Below are 27089 nucleotides of genomic sequence, written 5' to 3' on the forward strand. Positions count from 1 at the left end.
GTCCGAAACCAAGATGGAGGTGAGCCTCTCCTGACTGGCGGGAGGCCGAGTTCTGAAGTGGCTTCCGTGCAGCGAAAGGCGCCACAAAACCGCAGCTGCTTGTAGCCCAGCTGGTCAGCGAAGATCAGTGGTCGTGGGTGCAGGGCCTAACTGGACCCTGTGTCGCCTTGGCTCCACTGCTGATGGCCCTTCAGCTGGACCAGCCACTGCTGCACCTCCACCGCCGCCCCCCAGACACCTTTTTAATCTCTTTCTGTAATCTTGATCAAGCAGTGATATTCCTAATCATGGTGAATGGAGGAATGTGTTTATAAAATGACTTAATTTCTCCCCTCCTTCCCTCCCTCCTCCTCTGTGTATGTACATTTATGTATGTGTGCAAGCACAGATATATACACACACATATATGTTGGCCATGGAGAGTATAGAGAAAACTCAAGGATAAACCCGAAAGAGTGAATGTGTATGGATGGAAATTCAGTGAGGCATCTGGATATGCTCAGCAGAGCTCTGTCCAGTGCTCTTTCAGTAAATATCTAAAAATGGCAGCCTACTCTTCATTTGCACATGTTTACTCTTGGGCACCCCCAGATTACCGTTCTCACAATTCTTATGATTTTCATATAACAATTGTATGAGAAAAAGATACTTTTCCTTCCCATCAAGTACTAATCATGGCAAATCCTGATTTTTTTCTGAGACTAGATGAGACCAGGCATGTTCAAGGTGGTATTACCATAAATTAGAAAGACATTTTTCCTATGAAAGCCAGCCATTTTTTTTTTTTTTTTTGCTGTGCATGATAGACTATAGGATCTTTTGAGCACAGAGCAATTTATTTTCATGAAAGAAACATGGGTCTCTCTTATGCCATTGTTACAAGTGAAGAAAATGATGTACAGAGTACCAGAAGACTAAGTTCTAGACATGACTCTGGTATTTACTAGCCATGAGGCAATTTGATATCCTAAAACTCTATTTTCACATCATAACCAGCCATTATAGTTGATTTACCTGCCTCATGAATTTTTTTGTACAAAAGTACATGCTGCTATGCAAGTCTTAGAATCTCTGTCTGGAGGTTAGCTGTCTAACACTCTATAACTTAGATATAAAAATGAAATTGAAAAGTAAGAACAACTTGACCTAGGTCAAAGATTCTTATTCCAGTCAGTATACTAAAATCACATGGACAACTTTTAAAAACCTCTTGCTCCCTTGGTGAGTGCGCTGGCTCTGTGGGAAAGCCTTGCCATGAAAGCTGGCGACTTGACTGTGATCCCCAGAGCCTACATAACGCTGGACGGGAAGAAGCAACTCCAGAAAGCTGTCACTGACTTTCAGTGCTTTGGCAAGTATCTTTCTTCTATAAATACTAATTTTTTAAAAAATTCAAATACTGCTTCCTTGTCCCTTGCAAAACTATCAGATGAAGCTGGAATCTAGAAGGCACTGGCAGTTTATTTTACTTTATTAATTAAAATAACTTAATTAAAAAATTAATTTATATATTTATTTAGTCGCCTTACACACATCTTCTCACAGCTTCTTCCTCCAGGTCCCCCCACATCACTTACTGATTGACTGATTGATTGATTAAGTCAAGGTCTAGCCTATACAGCCCTTGTTGTCCTGGGACTTTTTGTATAGACTAGGCTGGCTAGAATTAGTAGAGATTTATTTGCTTCTGCCTCCCAAGTGCTAGGATTAAAGGTATGAAACACGATACCTGGTCATGGTAGTTTTAAAGTTATTTTAATGTATAGCTGTTGTAAAAACTGTTGCTTTGATCATAATATATAAAGAATGGATGAAACAGGGACTAGGTTGATTTTGTCTCACATAAAGATAGCTCTGACCATTGGAATGAGTACTTGCAGTTAAGAGGCAGCAGCGGCAGTAAGAAACATTGGTGATGTAAAATGGGAGTAGGCATCAGGACTCCCTTGGCAAAGCTGTGTGGCAGCCTACCTACCCTCTTGGGGGAGACATGGTCTAGTGGCTCTGTCACACTGTTGGATACAGAGCAAGTCCTAGTTTTCTGTAATTTGTAGTAGTCAACTAACCATCCCTGGCTGCATACCATTACCATTCTTAAAAACAGTCAGCTGAAATAGACACAATTATTAACATAGCAAAAAATTCCCTTGTATCTAGAAATAACTTTGACTGTAGGAGATCCTCTAAAACCTGAAGAATCAGGTTTTTATTGTAAACTGGTATAAAGAAATCACATTTCTTAACCTTGAGTATTTATTAAAAGTGGATAAATGCCCTGTAGAAGTGTTAAAGCTCTGCTTTTGCTCTTTCCACAGCCTTTAAAAAGTAATCTAGGGCTGTTCATAATCTGGGTGAACATCTTACTCCAAGGATTGTCTTACTTTTTAGTGCCCACATTTGCATTTGCTTCACTAACACATAGGCGCTAAACCACATGACTAGCTGATGCAGCTGTTAAGAAACTATTTGGAACAAGATGATATATAAGTGAGGCACTTGTAGAGCAGAAGAGACATATGGGGTAGGCAGCTATTCAAAGGAAGGAAACGCAGTAGTTCCAGTAAAGAAAAAGGGTGGGCAAAGTGAATCCTTCTGTGTAGCAAAGCATCCTCAAGTCAAAAGACCAAGGCCAAACAATCTGCCAGACTCATGATATTAGGAAAAATCTGTGTCAGAAACAGTATAATTTATCATAATTTTGAAATGCTACAATGAAAAGGATTATTAAGATGCTAACTGCTAACATTTAAAATGAATTACACATCCATGAAAAGGACTTGGAAAAAATGACTAAGGATTAACTGAAAGTAGATACCATAATGATGATTCTCAGGGGAGAAAATGAATTAATTTTTTAGTGGAGAAGAGTGGGGAAGGCACAGAAAACTATTTAACATACAAAATCTAAACTATGCTGATGCAAGCAGAACACAATACTAGGACCACTCCCATAAAGATCTAGAACAGTGGTTCTCAACCTTGCTAATGTTGCAACCCTCTAATACAGTTTTTTTATACTGTGCTGATCCTCTATCATAAAATTATTTTTTTGCTCCTTTATAACTGTAATTTTACTGTTATGAATCATAATGTAAATATCTGACATGCAGGATATCTAATATGGTATCCACTAAAGGGGTGGAGACCTACAGGGTGAGAGTCACTGGGAGGAATGCAGAGTTAGGGGATAGCGGGGATCACGAGGGAGCTATGCTGGACAAAAATGAGAAGCTGTCTCTTGTTAATTTGTGCTCTGGGGCTTACTCAATTGGCCAGTGGAGTTTAGGTCTATCAGCTATTCTTTGAAATGATAATGGTGGTGTCTTATAGTTTCTGTTGCTGTAATGAAACATGACCAAAAAGCAAAAAGCAAGTTAGGGAGAAAAGGTTTCATTTGGTTTATGCTTCCATATCACTGTTCATCATCGAAGGAAGTCGACAGAAATCCAAATAGGGCAGGAAGCTGGAGGCAGGAGCTGATGTAGGTCATGGAAGGGTGCTGCTTACTGGCTTTTCTATGGAACCCAGGATCACAAGGGTGGCACCACCCAAAATGGGTTAGGTCCTCCCACACTGACCACTAATTAAAATGCTCTACAGGCTATGTACAGCCCTATCTTATAGAGACATTTTCTTGAGGAACCCTCTTCTCAGATGTCTTTAGTTTGTGTCCTGTTGCCATAAAACGAACTAGGTGGATTTGATGATTCATGGTTTATTTTTTGAGTCAATTATGGCAAGATGGTTCCTAAAGCAGTGAAATCCTAAATGGGCTTGTAATTTAGAAGCCAGGACTGAGCATAAGGCTACTTAGTCTAAGAGGTCTAAATGAAAAGGAGAAAAATAATTCTTTGAGCGATTTGGGGATAGTGCCATGCTCAAAAATCAAAGTGTAATATAATGCTATAAGCCTTAGGATTCATGCCATTCCTTTTGTACTTAGGGGAATATTTGGGCTTTATTTTATTAGAATAATAACAACATAGGTACTTCAATGATCCAGAAATTTCTGTATGAATTCATAAACTTGTAACTTCTTGAAAGAAAAAAAAGAGGTGCCTACATGCACTGAAGTTTCTGATAGTAGATATAAAAGCAAGAATAGGTGCAGTCAACTGTTATTCCATGCCCTCAGGAATTCTGGGAAATAAATCTGTAGAAAAGGGAGACATAGCTTATCATAGGACACACATACAGGGATACAAACCAAACCAGGAATATTTCAAATTTCTTTTAGAGATGTTTGAAACTAAAAAAAAATGTTAAATTTAAAAATAACTCACCTTATTCCAAGCATAATTCCAGGTCACATAATTGCCACCTCCTAGGAGATCCTTGAGCCAGGTGACTGGGTTCTGGTAAATCTGACCATTTTCTACCTTAAGTTTACCATTCAGTAAAACACTGGCTTTGTGTGTAGTCTCCTGAAGTGAAAAACAGTGTAAGGTAAACAACTGCTGAATTGTGTAAAAAGATCAAATAGGCAGAATACCAATTCCAAAGACAATACTCAAATACTATAAAATTGAACATTAGACTTAGTAAGAAGATACAGAAATCTCTACTTAAGCGGGTTATAGGTACAGATCTATAATCCCAGTATTAAGAGGCTGAGGAAGAAGGATTGTGAGTTTAAGGCCAAACTCAGCTAAAATAAAAATAGCAAGATTGTATATTACAAACACCAAAGGCTGGTGATGTAGCTCAGTGGAATAATATTTGCCTAGCAATTACAAGGCTCTGGATTCAGTCCTCAGCACACACACACAAAAGAAAACTAGAAATAAAAAAAAACAACAAAAAAAAAACAAAACACTTAACATAATATTTATTTACTATGCTGCCATTGGAACATCATTTAGGAGAGGACAAAAACTTAGCTCCACAAAGTTTAAAAAGAGTGAAATAATTTAAACCAAAATGGAATAACAGAAAAAAAAAATAGGAGGCTCACCATTAAATAAAAATCAAACAACACAATCCTAAAGAACCAGTGAATCAAAGAAGCAATCAAAATGCAAATTAGAAAATATTTTGGGATGTGGCTCAATGGATACCTAAAGTTCCCAATATTCACATAACAGCCAGTTGTATCTCAAATATAGCAATGGAGCGGGGACAGATGGATCCTAGTGGTTCTCTTGCTAGCCAGCCTTGGAGAGACAGTGAGCTCCAGGCTCAGTGAGAGACCTTGTTGTTACAAAAGACTGACAGTAATAGAGGAAGATGTCCAACACTGATTTCTGGTATCTAGAGCTGCATACACACAAGTGCACATATGTGTATACATCACATACACACAGTACAAGAGAGACAGAATACTCTAAAATGGATGAAAAATATACTGAACTATAGGAATGTAGCAAAAGCAGTGGGCAACAGGGCATTCTTTTTTAGTGCAAGGTGGGGCTGGAGACAGGGTTTCAGGTTAGTTTTGAACATACAACCTCCTGTTTCAGTCTACCAAGTGCTACCACATCTAGCTTTAGAATAATATTTGCATCTATAAATATAATAAAAATACTATAAAGAAGCTCTCAATTTGATGGTTTAACTTTTAAGATACTTGAAAAAGAAACAATGCAGAAGAAAGCAAGCAGCTTAAAAAGTAACAAATACTGGAATAAAAACAAATGCCTAATATAGCTGTCTCCTAAGAGGCTCTGCCAGAGCCTGACAAATACAGAGGCAGATGCTTGCAGCCAACCATTGGACTGAGCACGGGATCCCAGATGGAGGAGCTGGAGAGGGAACTGAAGTAGCTGATGGGGTTTGCAGAACCATGAGGGTACTACAGTGTCAACTGGCCAGAACCCCCAGAGCTCCCAGGGACTAAAACAACAAAACACCTATATTTTATTACTAAATCATATGATCATTTACAAAGCAAATTCAATATAATTTCCAAAAAATTCCTTAAGTAGTAAGCTTAGCAAAGTTGTAGCAAACTATTTCAATATTCAAATGTCAATTTCTTGAAACTAGTAATAAGCAACTAGAAACTGAAAATTTTAAAACTGGATAACTGACATTATCAAGATACGAAATATTTACCAACAAATCTAATAAAAGAAAACAAAGACATGAAAAGCAAGTTGCCCTGCACTGCTGAGCAAAATCCAAAGACCAAAATAAATGAAACACCTCCACTCATGGGCCCAACAATACATAGAAGAACATACTTCACTCATACTTCATTCAATTCATCAAGCCTACTGCCCGCACGCCATTTCCTTTCCAACTAATTCTCATATTTAATGAAATGAAAGCAAGTTTGGTTTTTTTTTTTTTTTGGTAGCACAAGCTGACAAACTCATCCTAAACTTCATATGGGACCTACAATAGTCAAATATGTTTGTAAAAGAGCAGAAGGCTAACATTAACATTATTGAACAGAAAGTGTAAAAGATGAATCAGAAGATTAGCATTAACTGAATTTCAAGATATATTCTATAGCAATAACAATCAAGGCAGTTTAATACTAACAGAAAGGTAAACAAATGAATAATGAAGCAACAGGGACTACAGAAACAGACATAATATGAATAGCTGTTTTATTTTTGTTTTAAACAGACAAACATAGGCAATTCATTGGAACAAGGATGCATCTTTCAACATATGCTGCCAGGCCAACTGGTTATTCAAATTAGAAAATGTGAATGGTCCCGGGAGTGGTGGCTTATGTAATCCCAGACTTGAAAGGCTGAGGTCGAAGGATCACTGTTAGGCTTGGCTACATAAAGAGTTCCAGGCCATCCTGGGATACAGAATAAGATACTGTCTCAAAATAGATAAAAACACGCACATCCATATATAAAATAATTATATTCCCATATAGATAGGCTCATACAAACATAGAAACTACCCTGTAAGTAACTTAACTTTAAATTAATTTTTGATTAATATGAAAATTTTAATTTCATACAAATTAAATATAAATATATTTATATCATATTATATATTAAGAAAAAATTTTAATTAATATGAAAAATAATAAATTAGTATGAAATTTAATTAGGGATAAATCTTACCTCTAAAACTATAAAAAATATGCTCAATCTTTAGCAATTGTGGATTACATCCTTTGAGAAGTGTAAACTATGAAACCACAAGATCTTGTGTAGTCACAGTAAAGATACCTAAGTCCTATCATCATAGCCCCATAACTTCAACTACTAACAAACTCGCTATCTTTGCTTTCAAAAAAACCTGTCAGAATTCTATGAGAAAAATTGTTGTCTTTTTGAGTCAGGCAAATATTTTTTTCATTTTCATTTGGAATTTAAAGGTTTTGTTTTGTTTTACATTTTAAATTGAAATATAATTACATCATTTCCTCCCTCCAACCCCTCCGTGTCCTCTCCCTCCATCCTTTTCCTTGTCTCCTCCCCTCATTCCCTCTTAAATTCACGGCTTCTTTTTTTACAAGTTATGAGAATGATGGCTAATCTTCATTGTCAACCTGATGATATCTGGAATCAACTAGAACCCAAGACACCATAGGTACCTGTGAGCGCTTTTCTTAATTTGATTAAGATTTAAAAAGCTTGCCAACTCATCCTAATCAAATTATTATTATTTTTTAAAGATTTATTTATTGTTATATGTAAGCACACTGCAGCTGTTTTCAGACACACCAGAAGAGGGCGTCAGAACCCATTACAGATGGTTGTGAGCCACCATGTGGTTGCTGGGATTTGAACCCAGGACCTCTGGAAGAAGAGTCAGTGATCTTAACTGCTGAGCCATCGCTCCAGCCCTCAAATTATTATTTAATTAAAAATAATTTGAGGTAGGAAGCCCTACTCTAAGTCTGGGCCACAATGTCTAGTGGCAGCCCACATGAAAGGCCTGGAAGGAGAAAGCTTTAATCTTGCTTATTTGCCTTCACTGTAACGGGGAAGTTTGTCTCCTTCTCGACTGCTGTGGAACGTATTAAATCTAACTTCTTCAGGACCTCAAAGTAGACTGAAAACCAGAAGTTCTCCAGAAATCCTCTGGAACTCAAGCACAAGATTGGGACTGCAGAGACACCAAGTTCAGTGGACTGAACAACTACTGAATCTCTTTTCATCATGAGGCAGTCACTGCTGGACTATCTGGACTAGTCTACTAAATCCCTGTAATGTAATTCCACCAGTTCTGCACCTCTGGAGAACCCTAAGCACTACAAATGTATAAATATAGAAATACAACCCACTGAATCTGGGGTTATGAAACTGTTGCTTTTAATACAAGATTTCAGTGCTGACCATGTGGCACCAACTGGGGCACTCATTCTTGGGAAGACTAAGTCTCCCTGTTTTGCAAACTGGCAAGTAACTCTGGAAATCAGAGTTGTTTTTTTTTTTTTTTTTTTTAAAGATTTATTTTATATATATGATGAGTACACTGTAGCTATCTTCAGACACACCTGAAGAGGTCACTGGATCCCATTACAGATGGTGGTTCTGAGCCACCATATGGTTGCTGGGAATTGAACTCAGGGCCTCTGGAAGAGCAGTCAGTGCCCTTAACCACTGAGCCATCTCTCCAGTCCCCCAGAGTATTTTTAAAAAGCTAAAAGTAAACGTACCATATGATCCAGTTATACTACTTCTTGGCATATACTCAAGGACTCTATGTCCTACTCCATGGATACTTGCTCAGCCATGCTCATTACTGCTTTACTCACAATAGCTAGGAAACGGAAACAGCAGATACATGTTTCATCTGATTAATGCAAAGAAAAATGTGATAAAAATACTGAAGGATACTATTCAGCTATAGAAAAAACTAAATTATGAAACTTGCAGATAAACAACTAGAAAATACTGAATGAGGTAACTCAGACTCAGAAAGACAGACAAACATCGCATGCTCTTCCTCTGAAAACTGGGCACCTCACTTCCAGAAGATCCTGCTATACCACTCCTGGGCATATACCCAGAAGACTCCCCACCATGTAATAAGGATACATGTTCTACTATGTTCATAGCAGCCCTATTTATAATTGCCAGATGCTGGAAAGAACCCAGGTATCCCTCAACAGAAGAGTGGATGCAAAAAATGTGGTATATCTACACAATGGAGTACTATTCAGCCATTAGAAACAATGAATTCATGAAATTCTTAGGCAAATGGATGGAGCTAGAGAATATCATACTCAGAGAGGTAACCCAGACTCAAAAGGTGAATCATGGTATGCACTCACTAATAAGTGGATATTAACCTAGAAAACTGGAATACCCAAAACATAATCCACACATCAAATGAGGTACAAGAAGAAAGGAGGAGTGGCCCCTGGTTCTGGAAAGACTCATTGAAACAGTATTCAGCAAAACCAGAACGGGGAAGTGGGAAGGGGTGGATGGGAGGACAGGGGAAGAGAAGGGGGCTTACGGGACTTTCGGGGAGTGGGGGGGCTAGAAAAGGGGAAATCATTTGAAATGTAAATAAATTATATCGAATAAAAAAAATTAAAAAAAAAAAACCAGATACACTGAATCTAATAGAAGAGAAAGTGGGAAAGATCATTGATCTCATCGGCACAGGGAAATTTTCTAAACGAAACTCCAATGGCTCATGCTCTAAGATCAAGAATTGATAAATGGGACCTTATAAAACTGGAAAGCATCTGTAACGCAAAGGACATAGTCAATAGGACAAATCGGCAACCTACAGATTGGGAAAAAAAATCATCAGTAATCCCACATCTGACAGAGAGCTAATATCCAAAATATATAAAGGACTCAAGAAGCTAACCACCAAGAGACCAAACAACCTAATAAAAAAATGGGACATAGAACTAAACAGAAAATTCACAAAAGAGGAATCTTGAATGACTGAGAAGCACCTAAAGAAATGGTCAAAGTCTTTACTGATCAGGAAAATACAAATCAAAACAAACTTGAGATTCCACCTTATACCAATCAGAATGGTGTAAGATTAAAACCTTAGGTGACAACACATGTTGGCGAGGATGTGGTAAAAGAGCAACACTCCTCCATTGCTGGTGGGATTGCAAACTGGTACAACCACTCTGGAAATCAATCTGGAGATTCCTCAGAAAATTGGAAACAGATCTACCTGAAGATCCAGCTATATCATTCTTGGGCATATACCCCAAAGATGCTCCACTATGGCACAGGGGCACATGTTCTACTATGTTCATAGTGGCCTTGTTTGTGATAGCCAGAAGCTGGAAACAACCCCAATGTTCCATAAGAGAAGAATGAATACAGAAAATGTGGTTCATTTACACAATGTAATACCAGATAGCTATTAAGAATGAGGACACCCTGAGTTTTGCAGGTAAATGGATGGCACTAGAAAATATCATCCTGAGTGAGGTAACTCAGACCCAAAAGGACATGCATGATAGGTACTCACTAATAAGTAGATATTAGTTAAAACAGAATACCCAGGATACAATCCACAGAACTCAAAAAGGTTAATAAGCTGAAGGGCCCAAGTGAAGATGCCTCAATCCCACTTGGGAGGGAATAGAAAGCAATCACAGGAGGGAGGAGGGAGGGAGGGACCTGGGTGTGAAAGGGAACAGGGAGGGGAAGAGGGGAACATGATCAAGTATTGAGGGGGCAGGACTGAAGCCCTGAGGGCCAGCAGAAAGAATGGAAACAGGCAATCTAGGGAGGTAGGAGGTTGGGGGGACCCTCTAGAATGTACCAGTGACCTGGGAGGTGAGGGACTCTTGGGACTCAAAGGGAGGGATCTTTGATGAAATTCCCTAGAGTGGGGAGAGGGAACTTGTAGAGCCTACCTCCAGCAGAAAAACAGGCTATCAAGTGAGGGATGGGGTTACCATCACACAGTCAAAAACTCTGACCCATAATTGTTCTTGTCTGAAAGAACTGCAGGGACAAAAATGGAGAAGCGCCTGAGGAAAAGGAGGTCCAGTGATAGGCCCAAAGTGGGATCCACTTCAAGGGGAGGCCCCAAGGACTGACACTATTACTGAGGTTATAGAATGCTCACACAAAGGGACCTATCATGACCACACTCTGGAAGATCCAACAAGCCTCTGAAAGAGTCAGATACAGATATTTACACCCAACCAATGGACAGAAGCAGCTGACCCCTGTGGTTGAATTAGGGAAAGGCTGGAAGAAGCTGAGGAGGAGGGTGACCCTGTAGGAGGACCAGCCGTCTCAACTAACCTAGACAGAGATCTGTCAGACACTGGACCACCAACCAGGTAGCATTCACCAGCTGATATGAGGCCCCCAACACATATACATCAGAGGACTGCCAGGTCTGGACTCAGTCAGAGAAGATGCACCTAACCCTCAAGAGAATGGAGGCCCAGGGGGTGGGGAGCTTTGGTGGGGTGGGGGGTGGCGGGGCAGGGACATCCTCAAGATAGGGGTGGGGGTGAGGGGTGGGTTAGGGAGGTATGGGATGATGAACAGTCAGAGGGTAGACTGGGAGGGAGGAGGATAAAATCTGAAGTATAAAAAAAGATTAAATAAAATAAAAAAAAAAGAAAAAGAAAAACGAGCAACAGATCTGAACCAACAAATACCTGAACTAAAAAGTAAATATGGATGGCTAATAGCAAGAGAAAATATATTCAACATTATTAATTGTAGACATGCAAATTAAAACCACAATGATAAAGCAACACACACATACATACACACACACATATACATATATATACACACATGCTATCTAACACACAATATAGCCACAGTATATGTTAGCAAGGCTAGAATTAGAGGACTGACCATAGAGTACTGTTGATGAAGTACAGCAACTAGAACTTTTATGCATATACACAAATGGTGCATGCATCAGATTTTGTAAATAACTTTGGCAATCAGTAACTCCATTTATAGGTATTTACCCAAGAAAAATGAAAGTCTATCTCATACCAAAACCTGCATAAGAAAATTCCTACCAGCTTTATATGTAATAGCTAACTGCTAGAAACAACATATATATCTATGAGTTCTTGTCCTGACTTCTTCCAATGACAGACTCTGATCTGGAAGTGTAAGCCTTTTCTCCCTAACTTACTTTGTGGTCAAGGTGATTTGTCCACAGCAATAGAAAGCCTGACTAAGACACTACAGTATCATGTAAAACAAACCATTACCTAGAAATAAAAAAGGAATGAAAGAGGTGAATCTTAAATAATTAGACTGCAAGACTACAAGAAAAAAGTAAAAAAGACAAAAATAATATGTAAAATATAATTTGCACAATTCAAATTCTTAGAGCTGCAAATTAGAAACACAAAGTACAATAGCAATTGTCCAAGGCAGGGAAGAGATATAAAGCAGGCCCTAAGAAGCATCTGCAGCAGATGGATAGTTTATTTTTTGTGGACAGAATTTCACAGGTAAATACATATGTCAAACTTGTCAGATAGTACACTTTGAATATACATAATTTACTATATACAAATTATACCCCATTAAACACTACTGATCATTAAGCTGATCCAGAGAAGTAGCTACAACTGTCAAAATCTGAGTAACTCTAGCTAACCTGCTAAAAACTGATGTGCTAAACACTATCAAATCCATAGCCTTTGACTGTATTTTCTGTAAAAATATTTTCTGCTTGTGAATTTTCTGCTTGAGGAGTAAGAGCAGTAGGTTGGGATGATGCTGTGATATTCTCAGCATCTGTGCTCTGGTTAATATAGTCATTTCTTATCAAAGTGGTTGGCATGCAAACTAGAACACTGAAAGAGATGAGCTCAAACCATAATGTGATCATAGAACTGTAGTGTGAAACTTTAATACTAAACTGTTTTGTTCTTAGCTTGTAAATAAAGCTTCTGAAGCAGGAAGTCTTTGTCATTCAGGCTAAGTTCTGGTTAGGCAGGGTGGTTTCTCAAAGAGCAGTCCACAAGCAAAGAAGCATATTCAAAGGCTTGGTAATCATTTTCATGCCTAATTCCTCTTTCAAAAAGTAAGAAGAAACTAAATGTGTTTAAATATGTACATCTAATAGAATCTTTTCTCACCATCTACTTTTATGCATATATTATATTTTTAGTTGACTTCCTTACTGAAATTTCAAGTGTGGTCTTAACCTGAGCTTCTATGGAAGAAAAATGAACACATACCTGGAATGGCTTAGGAGTGTACTGGTAGCTTGTGAACCTAGTTTGGAACGAACAACAACAATTTCCTATCTTTGCTCTTAAATTCTTCCTGCTACAATATAACTGACTCACTATAGTTGAGAACCAAAGGTGCTATGAGTAAATTTTATCAGGGCAAATCCAGAATAAGGTTTGGCCTGTCTTCTTATGGATTTAATGGGCATGTCCCTCCATTCAGGAAGCACAGCCACATCCTAGTTCCTTTATGTCTCTGCTATGCTTTACCAGCACTACTTATAAAATCTGCAAGACTTTAAGGAAAAAAAAATACCTGTGTTTTAAATTCGAGAATGTTGTTTCCTGGCCTAATTCTTCCAAGTAATATCAAGTCTTTCAGCTGCACAGCTTTCTTCCTGGGAGTTGTGCTACCTGCATGTGAAGCAACAGAAGCTGATTCTTTAAGACATGGCATTGTCTGATGCACAGGAAGGGTGTCTACGACAGCAATGGCCTGAGGTGGAGGTTCCGATGCTCCCTCAGATGGTTGTTGGGAAGCAGGTTTCTTGTTTCTTCTTTTTGGATTACAACGGGAAAGCTCCTGATTCTGAGGAACAGCTGGTACGCAAGCATCATTTTGGGAAAATACACTTTTATCTTCTGAAATATTTAGAGTGCCAGTTAGTGCAGAACTATCAAATCCATAGCCTTTGACTGTATTTTCTGTAAAAATATTTTCTGCTTGTGAATTTTCTGCTTGAGGAATAAGAGCAGTAGGTTGGGATGATGCTGTGATATTCTCAGTATCATCTGGGGGTTTGGATATTAATAACCCACCCAAGGCACAATCCTGGATATTTTGTTTAGAATTTGTGTCATTTCCAGAGAATTCTTCTCTTCTTATTACCTCTGCATTTAAACAAATGTTAGTATTTTGGCTGAAACTCTCTATTTCCGGGGACAATGGTATTCCTTGCATGCTTCTATAAGCAAGACTGACAGGAGCAACGGAGCCTGACTGGGTGTGTGCTGAGTTTCCAATCTGAGGAGGCTCTTGGCTCTTCCTGTCACTGGAGATGTCTGAGCTACATGGCAGCTTCCTTAAACTAACAGATGATGGGGTGGCATTCTTATAGTTTTGAATTTTCAATCTTATCTTTTTCTGTTTCTTTGCTACAGCTAAAAGACTCTTTTGTCTCATGGCCAGGTTAGCCAGTTGTTCTCGCAAAGCCCCATGCTTAAATGACTCCATGGACACCCTATAAGAAAAAGAAAAGAAATATTAACACAGAAGATTTTCTTCACAGACTGTTGCATATAAAAGATACACCCTCTTGTAATGTGCACCAACTTTAAGTATAATAAAATCTTTATTTGAGATATATTTTCCTTTGTAAGGAAACTGACATTTATTTAATTTGAGTTTGACTCTAAGGCATTTTAAAATTTACCTCTTTTACTATTTTATGTATATGAGTATTTTTCCTGAATGATATATGTGCACCACTTGCATGCCTGGTGCATAGAGATCATAAGAAGGCTTTGGATGCCCTAGGATTGGAGTCACAAATCCCCTGGGATTGGAGTTATAGATGGTTGTGAGTCAGCATGTAGGAACTGGAAACTGAACCCCAAACCTCTCAAAGGGCAACAAGTGCTCCTAGCCTCTGAGACAACTCTGCAGTTCCAGGTTGTCTTCTATTAAAAACAGAATATAACATTATTTGAGTGAACTAAAAATGAAAACAGAACTTGGGCTACCTACAGTATATTGGTTGGCAGGTAGTCACTGGCAGCTGAATAGTACTACTGTTACTAAATTTTCACCTTGTTTATATGGTTCATTATAAATTATAAATGGGAGTAAGCTCTACTCAAGTTCCATAGCTACAGAGTACAAGATTGGATTTTGAAAATAATACTTCAGTGAGCCCTGAGAATGTAGTTACTTCATTTGTATTCTGAATCTGTCCTGAGGATTTTCAAATTGGGAAGGATACCCCAGACAAAATATTAGCCCAAGCGTCTTCAACTCTAAGATCTCAGAATCTTAAAAGACTAAGCTAGAAGGAGGGACTCATCACACCTCCACATCTGTCTTTTGGTTAAGCACAAGTTCCTTACTGACCCTGGCTTTACTGGCTCTGAAACATTTTGGCCTTAGAACCTATATACTCTTGAGGAACTCAAACAGTTTTTGTTTGTATAGGCTGTATTTACCACTATTTATTATTTTAGAATTAAAACAAAAATTCTAAAGAAGGCTATAAAATAGATATTTTTATTAGGTAGCAGGTGGCCTTTGGGAAAATTCCATTGAATACTCAGAAGTGAATGAGAACAAATAGCATCTTAGTATTAGAGAACATAGCTTCAATTTTACATAAAATGGTCTCAAGGATGTACCAGTGGTCTATAGTAGAGCCTTTTAAGGAATAGCATTATAAAACTAACTTGCCTTCCTAACGTGTCTAGGTGCTGATATTGACCACAGGCTATGATAAGAGCACTAGTACATATGGGGGGCAATAAGAAGTGAGACTGGATACAACTGGTAGCATAATTTATAATATGCTAGTTAAAGAAGAAAGAAAATAATATCATGTTTAAAATTATGTAAAAAAAAAAAAGAAATCCGCACATAATATGAAAGTGTCTTCTTCAGATCACCCACATCAAGACTCAGATCTTACAGCAACAGTGATGTGCTTTAGATGGCCACAACTCCAACTCAATTGTGAACATTGCAAAATTCCAGGTATGCCACTTATCATAGCACAATAAAAGAGAATTGAAGCTAGGAGATGCTCAAAATCTCCTAAAGTGGCCTATAGCTAATTTCTCATCAGTTATCAGAAATTCACTTGCTTGATGTTTATCTGGAAAATTATTTAGGAAAAAAATAATGTTTTAATATTTACTTGTGGGAGAGTAAAGCAAAATTAAGCTTTCATCCCTGTCTTTCACACTAATTGTTTATCCTACTTCAACCTCCCCTGTAGGAGACCCTCCTCTCACCCCAGGGCCATTATGCAGAGACTCTGGCTCTTGGTGCAGACCCAAAGACCAAATCTTCTGCCAGCTTGCTCAGTCTTTCCGTCCAGCCTTCATTTCTTACTGTCAGCCTACTATCCTCAGAAACAACTTTCTTCCAGGGACTCCCAGTGGCCACACAGGAATGGGACTCATTAACCATTTACTGCACTGCCTCTAGACCCCCTCCTAGCCCTGTAGCTGTCTGCTTGTAGGAGCCCCCTTTCCCACACTACCTGCATTCCCTGGGGACTCTGCCTCTTGGTGCAGACCCTGCCCCACATCCAGAATCTTATCCATGGCCCCCCTCTCTCAGCCTTTCCTCCTAGTCCATCTCCATGTGTTTCTGTTAACTCACTAGCCTGCAAAAACACTCTTTACCAGGGACACAACAGGATCCAAAGAGGGCAACAGCAACCAAAAATAAAGGCAAAACTAAATATCAACACCAAGAAATACCTCAAACATTTTAACTCCAGAAATACAGATTATCAACACAAAAACACAAACGTGAATAGTCAAGACAGCAGAAGCCACTATCTTCCAATAGAAGACAGCAACCCTATTGTAATAGGCCCTGAGAAATGCTTTGTATCTGAAGCACAAGATAAAGACTTCAAAATAACTATTATGAAGAATATATTCAAGAATCTTAGAGAGGATATGAGTAAGTTCCTCAGTGAGGTCTATGAAAACATGAACACATAGCTGAATGAAATAATAAAATAATTCAAGGCATGTTAGTAGTAGAATGTAACAAAGAAATAGAAGCACTAAAGAAAACTCAAACTGAAATATAACTGAAAATGAAAAATTCAGGATGTCAAACAAAAGGTAAGCCTTAAAACAGAGTACAAGCACAGAAGAGAGAATATCAGGTTGAAGATAAGGTAGAAGAAATGGATATTGCAGTCAAAGAAAATGTTAAATCTAAAAAAAAAAAAAACAAAACCCAGGCACAGAGATTATTTTTTAAGCAAGTTCACAGAAGAAAAATTTCCTAATCTAAAGAAAGAGGTGCCTATCACAGAACAAGAAGCATGCAGATGACCAAATAGACAGAACCAGAAATGCACTTCCTCTTGACAGATAATAATAAAAACACTAAATGTACAGAACAATGAAAAAGGATATTAAAAACTGCAAGGGAAAAAGACCAAGTAACATATAAAAGCAGAATCATTAGAAAAACACTTGACTTCTCGATGGAGACTCTAAAAGCCAGAAAGGCCTAGACAAATGTTCTATAAACTGAGACCACAGATGCCAGTCTAGACTATACACAGCAAAAATACCAATCATAATTAATGGTGAAAGTAAATCATTCCAGAAATGAGCCAAATTTAAGTAATTTCTACCTACCAGCCCAGTTCAAAAGAGGCAGTGGAAGGAAAACTTTAGTCTAAAGAGGCTACCACACTTAAAAAGACACAAGAATAGTGAGTGAAGAGGAAACTCACACCATAACAATAAAATAATAAGAATCAATAAACACTGCTCATTAATAACTCTCAATATCACTGGTATCAATTCATCAATAAAAAGCTAGACTAATAGGCTGGATTAGAAAACAGGATGTATCCTCCTGCTCTACCCATGAAACACTATACAACCAAGGACAGACATCACTTAGGATAAAAAGATGGAAAAGATATTCCAAGAAAATGGAACAAAGAAGCAGGAAGGAGTTGCTATTTTAATATTTGACAAAATAACCTTTATACCAAAATTAATCGGAATAGATATAAAGGACACTACACACTCAAAGGAAAATAATGTACCAAGAGAATACTGCAATTGAAAGCATCTATACATCAAATACAAGGGCACCTAGCTGTATAAAAATCACATTGACCCTCACAAAGTGATTTGGGTGATTTCAATATGGTCTTATTAGTAGACAGGTCACCCAGACAAAAAGCTAAACAGAAATGCTAAAGTTAAATAATATCATAAATCAGACAGATCTAGCACATATCTACATAACATTTCACCAAAAACACAGAATATATTTTCTTCTCAGTAGTTCATGGAATTTCCTCCAAAGCTGACCACATACTTGGACACAAGAAAGTCTCAAAAGATGTAAGAAAATTGAAATATCCTATCTGATCAGTGTTGATTAAGCTGGATACCATCAACAGAAAGTATAAATATTCATGGAAAATGAGCAACTCACTACTGAATTAAAAACATGTCAAGACAGAAATCAGGAAAAATAAAAATAAAAATATTCATTTGCCTGCCTTCAAGTTTTATGATGCCTTTGTTTATAACAGCTGAGTAGTATTCCAGTGTGTAGATGTACCTTATTTTCTTTATTCTTCAGTTGAGGGACATTTAGATTGTTTCTAGTTTCTGGCTATTATGAAAAAAACTGCTATGAACAGAGTTGACCAAGTGTCCTTGTGGTGTAGTGGGGCATCTCTGAGGTAACCCAGACCCAAAAAGACACGTCTAGTATGTACTCACTTATATATGTGGACATTAGACATAAAGTACAGGATAACCATGCTATAATCTATAGACCCAAAGAAACTAAGTGACAAGGAGGGCCCCAAGGGAGGATGTTTGAATCTCTCTCAGAAGAGGAAATAAAACAGACATTTAAGGTGGATAGAGGGAGGGAACTAGGTGGAAAACAGGGTGAGGAGGGGAACTGGGATGGGAATCAGGTGTGGGAGATGGGAAGGAGAGGTTTGGAAGAGCGAACAAAAATTGGTGGGGTGCATCTCATGTACTAGCTGAAGACCCAGGCTGGGGAAGGCTCCTGGGAGTCAATGGTGGTGACCCTAGATGAGACTACCAGCAGTGGGGGATATGGAGACTAAAATGGCCATTTCTTGTAGCCAGGAAGGTCTCCAGTGGAGGGAAGGGGACCCCCACCCACTAGCAAAATTTTCAACCCAAAATTTGTCCTGTCTACAAGATGTTCAGGGATAAAGATGGAAGAGAGATTGAAGGAATGACCAATCAAAGACTGGCCCAAATTGAGACCAATCCCATGGGAGCAAGCCGACCTCTAACACTGATACTCTGCTATGCTTGCAGACAGGAGCCTAGCATAACTGTTTCCTCAGAGGCTTCATCCTACAGTGGATGGAAACAGATGCAGATACCCACAGCTGAATATCAGGCAGAGCTGGGGATGGGGATTGTGGTTTGTGTGGAAAAGTGGGAGACAGGATGGAACAAGTTGGAGGGTTCAAGGACACCCCAAAGAAGACCTACAGAGACTGAACCACCAACCAAAGAGCATGTAGGAGCTGAACACAGGCCCACTATGCATTTGTAGGAGATGTGCAGCTTGGTCTTCATGTGGGTCCCCTAACAATTAGAGTGAGGGCCGTCTCCAACTCTGTTGCCTAGCATTGGATCCCCTTTCCCTAGCTGGATGCCTAGTAGGGTCTCAGTGTGAGAGGATGTGCTTAGTCCTGCTGCAACATGATGTTCCAGGGCAGGGTGGCACCCAAGGGAGGATTCCCCTTCTCCTTGGGTAATTCAGGAGGGATTTGAGAGGGTGGGACTGGGAGGAGAGGAGGGAGGTGGGGCTGGAACCAGGACATAAAGTGAATAAATTATTGGCAAAAAAAGGAAAATTAAAAACATTTTAGGACTGAATGAAAATAAGAAAAAAACATACCCAAACAAATGGGACACAATGAAGGCAGTTCTAAGAGATAAATTTATGGCTCTAAGTGCCTTCATCAAAAACATTAGACACCTTATATTAGCAAATAAGTGACTCACCTGAAAGCTCTAGAACAACAAGAACAAAATAACAGCCAAAACGACTAGATGGCAAGAAATAATCAAAATTGAGGCTGAAATCAATGAAATAGAAACAAAAAAGAGCACTATTAAAAAAAATAATCAATGAAATGTAGAGTTAATTCTTTGAGAAAAACCACAAAATTGACAAACTGTTAGCCAAATTAACTAACAGGCCATGAGAGGAAATCAAAATTAATAAAATTACAGATGAAAAGAGGACACTTGAAAATCTATAATCCACCAAATTAGAAAACTAAAAGAAATGGATGAATTTCTTTTGTTATATATGATATAACAAAGTTATGAGCGACCATGTGGTTGCTGGGAATTGAATTCAGGACCTTCAGAAGAACAGCCAGTGTTCTTACCTTCTAAGCTATCTTTCCAGGCAACATACCAAAGTTAAATCAGATGAAGTAAGTAATTTCAAAAGACCCACAACCCCTAGCAAAATAGAGGTAGTAATTAAAAGTCTCCCAACCACACACATACCAAAAGGCCAGTGCCAGACAGATTCAGTGAAGAATTATATCAGATCTTCAGAGAATTCATTCCAATACTCCCTAAATTATTGTACAAAATAGAAAAATAGAAACTGAAGAAACATTTCCCAATTAATTTTTTACAAGACCATTATTTGGATACCAAGAGCACATAAAGGCTCAATAAAAAGAAAGAAATTATAGATCACTATACCGTATGAACATAGGTGCAAAATTTCTCGATAAAATACTTGTAAACCAAATTCAAGAACACATAAAAAATGTATCCATTATAATCAAGACAGCTTCATCTCAGAGATGCAGGCATGGTTCAACACATATAAATCAATAAGGGCAATACACCACATAAACAGACTGAAAGACAAAAAGCCATACGGCCACTTGTTAAATGCAGAGAAAGATCTTTGACAAAATCCAACATCCCTTTATGATAAAAACTCCTGGGGAGTCTAGGGATACAAAAAACATACCTCAACACAATAAAGGAAATTTATAGCAAACCCACAGTCAATAAATATTAAGAGAGAAAAACTCAAGGCATTTCCACTAAAATCAGGGACAAGACAAAAATGCCAACTCTCTCCATACCTATTTAATATAGTTCTTTAAGTCTTGGGTTTTTTTTTTTTGTTGTTTTTTTTTATTGTTGTTGTTTTTTCCAAGACAGGGTTTCTCTGTGTAGCCCTGGCTGTCCTGGAACTCACTCTGTAGACCCGGCTGGCCTCGAACTCAGAAATCTGCCTGCCTCTGCCTAAGTGCTGGGATTAAAGGCGTGCACCACCACCACCACCTAGTTCTTGAAGTCTTAACTAGAGCAGTAAGACAACGAAAGGAGATCAAGTGTATATGAATAGGCAAGGAAGAAGTCCAATTATCTTTATTTGCAGATGATACATGACAGACCCTAAAAACTCCACCAGGAAACTTCTATAGCTGATACTTTTGGTTAAGTAGCAGGATACAAAATGAACACACAACTAGTAGCCTTCCTATATACAAATGACAACCAGTCTGAGAAAGAAGTCAGAGAAGCAGCACCTTTCACATTAGCCTAGGGAAAAGTTTCGGGGTAACTCTAAGCAGCAAGTGAAAGACTCGTATGACAAAAATTTTAAGACACTGAATAAGACACTAAACGACACAAAGATTTCCCATGCTCACAGATTGGTATGATTAATATTGTAAAAAATGGCCATCCTACCATATTCTACAGAGTCAATGAGATCCCCATCAAAATTTCAGTATAATTCTTCACAGAAATTAAAAAAAATCAACTTTATATGAAAACATAGAAAACCTAGGACAATTAAAACAGTCCTGAATGATTAAAGAAGTGCTAGCATTATCACCATCCCAAATTTCAAGTTATACTACAAAGCTATAGTAACAAAAGAGCATAGCACTGGCACAAAACAGACACTTTGTCAATGGACTTGAACTAAAGATCCAGATGTAAGTCACACATTCATGGATACCTGATTTTAACCAAGAAGACAAAAATACTGAAGAAAAGACAGCATCTTCAGCAAATGGTGCTGTCTAACTGGATGGCTGCATGTGGAAGAGAAAAAATATATCCATTATTTATTCAGTGGCCTAAAACTCAACTCCAGATGCCTCAAGGACCTCAGCATAAAACCCTGTACCCTAAATCTGATATAAGAGAATGTGAGGAATAGGCTTAAACTCATTGATATAGGAAAGAACTTCCTGAATAAGACATCAATTTGCACAGGCACTAAGACCAACAATCAGTAATTCATGAAGCTGAAAATCTTCTGTAAGACAAAAGATACCACCATTCAGGCAAAGCAGCAGCCTATAGGATGGGAAAATATCTTTACCAATTATACATCCCATAAGGGCTAGCATTAAAAATACAAAAAAAGACTAAAAAATCCTAAACATCAAGAAAATAAATTATTTAAAATGGGTCATGAAAAGAAATAGTTCTCAAAAGATGAAGCATTAGTGGTTGAGAAACACTTAAAGAAACAGGCAACATCCTTAGCATCAGGGGAATGTAAATTAAAACTACTTTGAGATTTCATCTTATACCAGTTAGAACTACTAAGATCAATAAAATGTGCTAGTGAAGATACAGAGAAAGGGGAACACTTATCCACTGCTGGTGGGAGTGCAAACTTGCATAGCCACTACGGAAGCCACTGTGGTGGTTTTTTAGGAGGCTGGAAGTTGATCTACCTAAAAATCTAGCTCACGTTCCAGCTATACTACTCTTGGGCCTATACCCCAAAGAGTCTACACCCAGAGTCACTTGCTCATCTATGTTCAATGCTGTTATATTTATAACAGTCAGAAACTAGAAAGAGCCTAGATGTTCATCAACTGAAAAATGAGAATATTGTACTGTATATTACAAATTGAATATTAATCAACTGTTAAGAAATATGAAATTTGAAGGTAAAAGGGTAGAATTAGAAAAAAAAATCATTGTCAGTGAAGTAACCCAGACCCCAAAGGATAAATATTGTATATTTTCCCTTACATGTGGATATTATCTTCCAGGCCTTTGATAATATGTGTTCTACAATCCAAATAACCACAGAGGTTAGGTACCTAGTAAGGAACTAGGGCTAAGAAGAGCATTTCCAAAGGAAGGGAAACAATATATCGTTATAGAGAGAGAAATGGGAAACCAGAACATGAGACTTAAGTGGGGAGGAGAAGGGAAGAGAAGGATAAAGGAGGGAATATGGGAGGAACAAGTAACAGTAAAAGCCATCTGAAAATCCATATAGAAAACTACCACTATAAAAGCTTCTTAAAATGTATACACAGTCAAAAGGAAACTAAATGGAGTCACCAAAGAATGGGATACAATACTCCAACTAGATATCTTATGCTATTAAGTAAAACCTCCAGTGCCAGGAATAGGTTAATGACTTGTGGAGTCATTGACCAAAGAATCTCCAATGGAAACCTCCAAATACACAGGCTATTGTCATTGTCAAGGATACTGTTTATTCTCTACAACCTGATGGTAAGGCTCTAATGTTGAGGACACCACTTACTTATGTCATGGAACATGAAGAAGTTGAACTGGTACCTAAATAGAAGCTTCACCCACTATGACTAGTGTTTGTGGTACTGGAAGGTACTGTGGACACCACCAGAGGAGGAAAGGAATCATCAGTGTCTTCCAGTTACAATCCCTGTAACCTACAACAGTGGCATGATTGTGAGATACACTGGTACAATAGTGGCACAAATACAATGGGAGTAACCACAGCCCTTCTGATTGGATTTAAGGATCATTCTATGAGACGGAGCCCTACCTGATGCTGCTGAAGTGACCAACAACCTCACACTAGAAAGGTCATGGGCTAAGAGGAAAACCCAATATTATTAGTCTGCTAACGGATCATAGTGATAAAATGACTCCTAACAACATCCTCCTGTGAGTGAGTGAGCGAGCAAATGAGTGAGTGGGGTTTGAGTGAGTGTCTCAGTCAATCCCCATCAGAGAAGCTTCTTCTTTCAGCAGACGGAGCTATACAGAGACCCACAACTAAAAAACACAGAGTGAGAGACTTTAAGGCACACAATCCTGGAGAGAATTTGGAGAGACTGTAGCAGCATGATATAGGTTCAAGCTGGATGGAAGTTCCAGAACTGAGATGGGGAAATGGGGAATTGGACAGGGCTCCCACCCGTTGCCAAGAAGCTACCTACAACTGATACCCCTTGACAGGGGGGTAACAACCAGTTTTCTCCAATGGAATCTCACTGGCCATATTAACCATACTTCAGGGCAGACCCCAAACCCATACAAAATGAATTAGATGATATTTTTGGAAATATCTCATTTTGCTCTGTTTGAGCATTTGTCTTAGAGCCTTTTACTTGTTAATTCTGATTTGTGTGTGTGTGTGTGTGTGTGTGTGTGTGTGCGTGTGTGTTGGGTTTTGTTTTTTAAGCGCACTTGAAAAAGAACATTAAGTTGGGTGGGTAGGATCTGCGAAGAATTGGAGTAACGGAAAAAGTTGATGAAAATGTATCGTATGAAAAAGTTAAAACCAGAAATACTACATAATTAATTCAACAAGTGGGTATTTGTATACATAGCTAAAAGCAATTAAGCCAGTATGGCATATAAAAAAATGAAGAAAAAAGACATAAGTTTTAAGAGCTGAATTTTAGTAAGTTCAGAAAAGGTAGATATATAATAAATGTCAAATGGTGGTTATAAGGCAAAACATGTAAATAAAATATCTAGAAAATCTGAACATAAATGAAGAGAGCATTTAAGAGACACTAATTTTTAAACATGCTCAAAGAAAAAAAGCTACAGAATATTTTCTCAAAAGGTCACAAGAAATATATCACCAATATTAGCATTATACAGTTCCTTAATGGCCCCCAGGAATTAGAAGTACACAAAACCACAAAAATAACTAACTTATTAGTTGACTCTGAATGTCATTTGTGATAACAAAAATTCACGTATGTGTCAATCTGATAGGAACACTGCAGTGGTGAGAAAAGACGGGAGCTGATTGTGAGATGTGAGATGAGAGTGCAGAGGGGGAGAGACAAAGGGAAAAGGACATTAAACAGAAGTGCAGGGAAAACGAAAATGACAAATCAAAGTTCAAAAAATTCAAAACCTTCTGTCCAGAAAAGGAAACTAAGTGAAGAGACAGTCCAGAGAATAAGAGAAATACCTGCCATCTACACATCCATCAGAGGATACATTCTACAATATACAAGGAAGGAAATAAACTAAGATCAAGAAAACAACCCAGAGCTGGACATGGTAGTGTAGGCCTTTAGTCCCTGCACCCAGGAGGCAGAGGCAGGTGGATCTCTGAGTTTGAGGCCAGCCTGGTCTAGAGTGAGTTCCAGGATGATCAGGGTCACACAGAGAAACCATGGGGGTTGAGGGAGGGGGAGAAAACTTAGTTTAAAAAGATGTGCCATGTGTTAAAACAGAAAATACTCAACAGAAGAAAGAAATTAAATGACTAATAAACATTTTAAAAACTGTTCAACATCATCAGCTATCAGGGGATGCAAATTACAGCGACTCTGAGATTCCATCTCACCCTAGTCAGAATAAGGATCTTCAAACTGACAACAAAAACAGAAGATGAAGGGAAAGGAGAACACGAATGCACTGCTGTAGGGAGTGAAACTGGTACAAGCTGTGGAAGTCAGTGAGGAGGTTCCTAGAAGCCAGGCATAGAAACCAACTGTCAGTCTTGTGCAGCACCCAGAGAATACATTTAATAAGAAAGTTTAAAAAATAACTTTTTAGAAACCTTCAAATACCACACAGCTTTCAGTGATTGTAACACACACCTGAGTTTGATTTGGAATCATGCTTTTGGAGGTTTCCGTCATTACTAGCTTACTGTTCTAATCTCATGCTGTGAGACACAGATCATGGTAAGAGTGTGTGACAAAACAAAGCTGTTTACTTGATGGTCAAGATGCAAAAAGAGGAAGGAGGGGCTAGGGTTTCATTGTACTCTTGTGTTTGTCTCCCAACAACTGGAAAACTTCGACTGGGCCTCACTTTGAAATTTATATCATCTCCAAAAGTACCATGCTGAAGACCAAGCTTTTAACACACAGGCCTTTAGGAAATATTCCAAGTCTAAACTCTGGCATTATAATAATTTAATTAAGTCCTTTTCCCACTTACCTGTATTTTTTAGCTAGATCATCTCTTTCTGTTTTCTGTTGAGCAAGTATATTATCCATAACTTCTTTTATCTCTAACATCTTTCCAATGTATTGTTCTAGAAACAGAGTGATAATATAAAAGGTAAGCTAATTGAAGACTGGCAAATGCTGAATCTAGTCACACAGATTTAGACTTATTGTCCTTTATTTTTTTGAGATGGACCTTTGAGATGGACCTTAAATCTTCATTATTCCTGCCCACTTTCCAATATAAGTGGCCCAGATACTTAAATCAAAGCTTATTTAATTATATCATCTGAATGAAATGCCTGAGGTACTCAGATAAGAACACTGTACCAAGAAAGAATAGTCCATCTTAAATTCTAATTATGCTATCCCATTGATTTAAGCTCTAGGATCTGGGATTCATCTGATCTATCTGTATGATCAGCTTTCTTTACTTCTTGTCTATCATGTATGTGGGGTGGTGTGTATGTGTAGTGTTTGCAAATGTCTATCTATGTGTAGACAAATGCATGCCGCACACATAGTCATGTGTCATCCTGGCCTGTGCAGCAAGCACTGAGGTGTCACACAGGCTCTCCACCTCATTTTCTGAGACACAGTTCCTCACTGAAACTAAAGCTCATTATTTTGACTAAAATGACTGATAATAGTTATTTTCCTTGGAAAAAATTTTACTCACTGTAATTTAATCTTTTTGACATTATTTTCAAAAGTGTATCAACTTCACAAAACAAGGTGTTCTCAAATAGTCCTAGAGTAAACCATATATGGTGAAAACATAGGACAAGATACTCAGAATTTACATATGTAAGTGGTGCATAACATCAATATTTCAGTTTTATTATTTCCAGAATAAAGAACATGATCTCTAAAAAAAAAATAAGCACTTACATCTTTCAGATTATGATGGAAAGCAACTTTATTTCTAGTTTTTACAAAAAGACTGAGCTTATCCATCAGCCTCAAAACATTGTTTACCTAAAGAGCAAAGTTTCATCATTCTTTTTGAAATTCTTCCCATATTTAATTTTTCTTCAAAGTTT

General features: G+C 38.0%; 1 protein-coding gene across 1 annotated transcript in view; it reads right to left on the bottom strand.

Moving 5' to 3' along the window:
- Positions 1–27089, bottom strand: part of Ankrd31 (ankyrin repeat domain 31) — a 183395-nt gene that overhangs the window by 29425 nt on the left and 126881 nt on the right. Inside the window, exons 21-23 of the mRNA XM_052159647.1 lie at positions 26039–26135; positions 13392–14316; positions 4284–4424 (exon numbers count right to left, since the gene is read on the bottom strand). Coding sequence (XP_052015607.1) covers positions 4284–4424; positions 13392–14316; positions 26039–26135 — 1163 coding nt within the window. The remainder of the gene's footprint in view (positions 1–4283; positions 4425–13391; positions 14317–26038; positions 26136–27089) is intronic.

The sequence above is a fragment of the Apodemus sylvaticus genome, chromosome 16, assembly GCF_947179515.1.
Source record: "Apodemus sylvaticus chromosome 16, mApoSyl1.1, whole genome shotgun sequence".
NCBI classification, from domain to species: Eukaryota; Metazoa; Chordata; class Mammalia; order Rodentia; family Muridae; genus Apodemus; species Apodemus sylvaticus.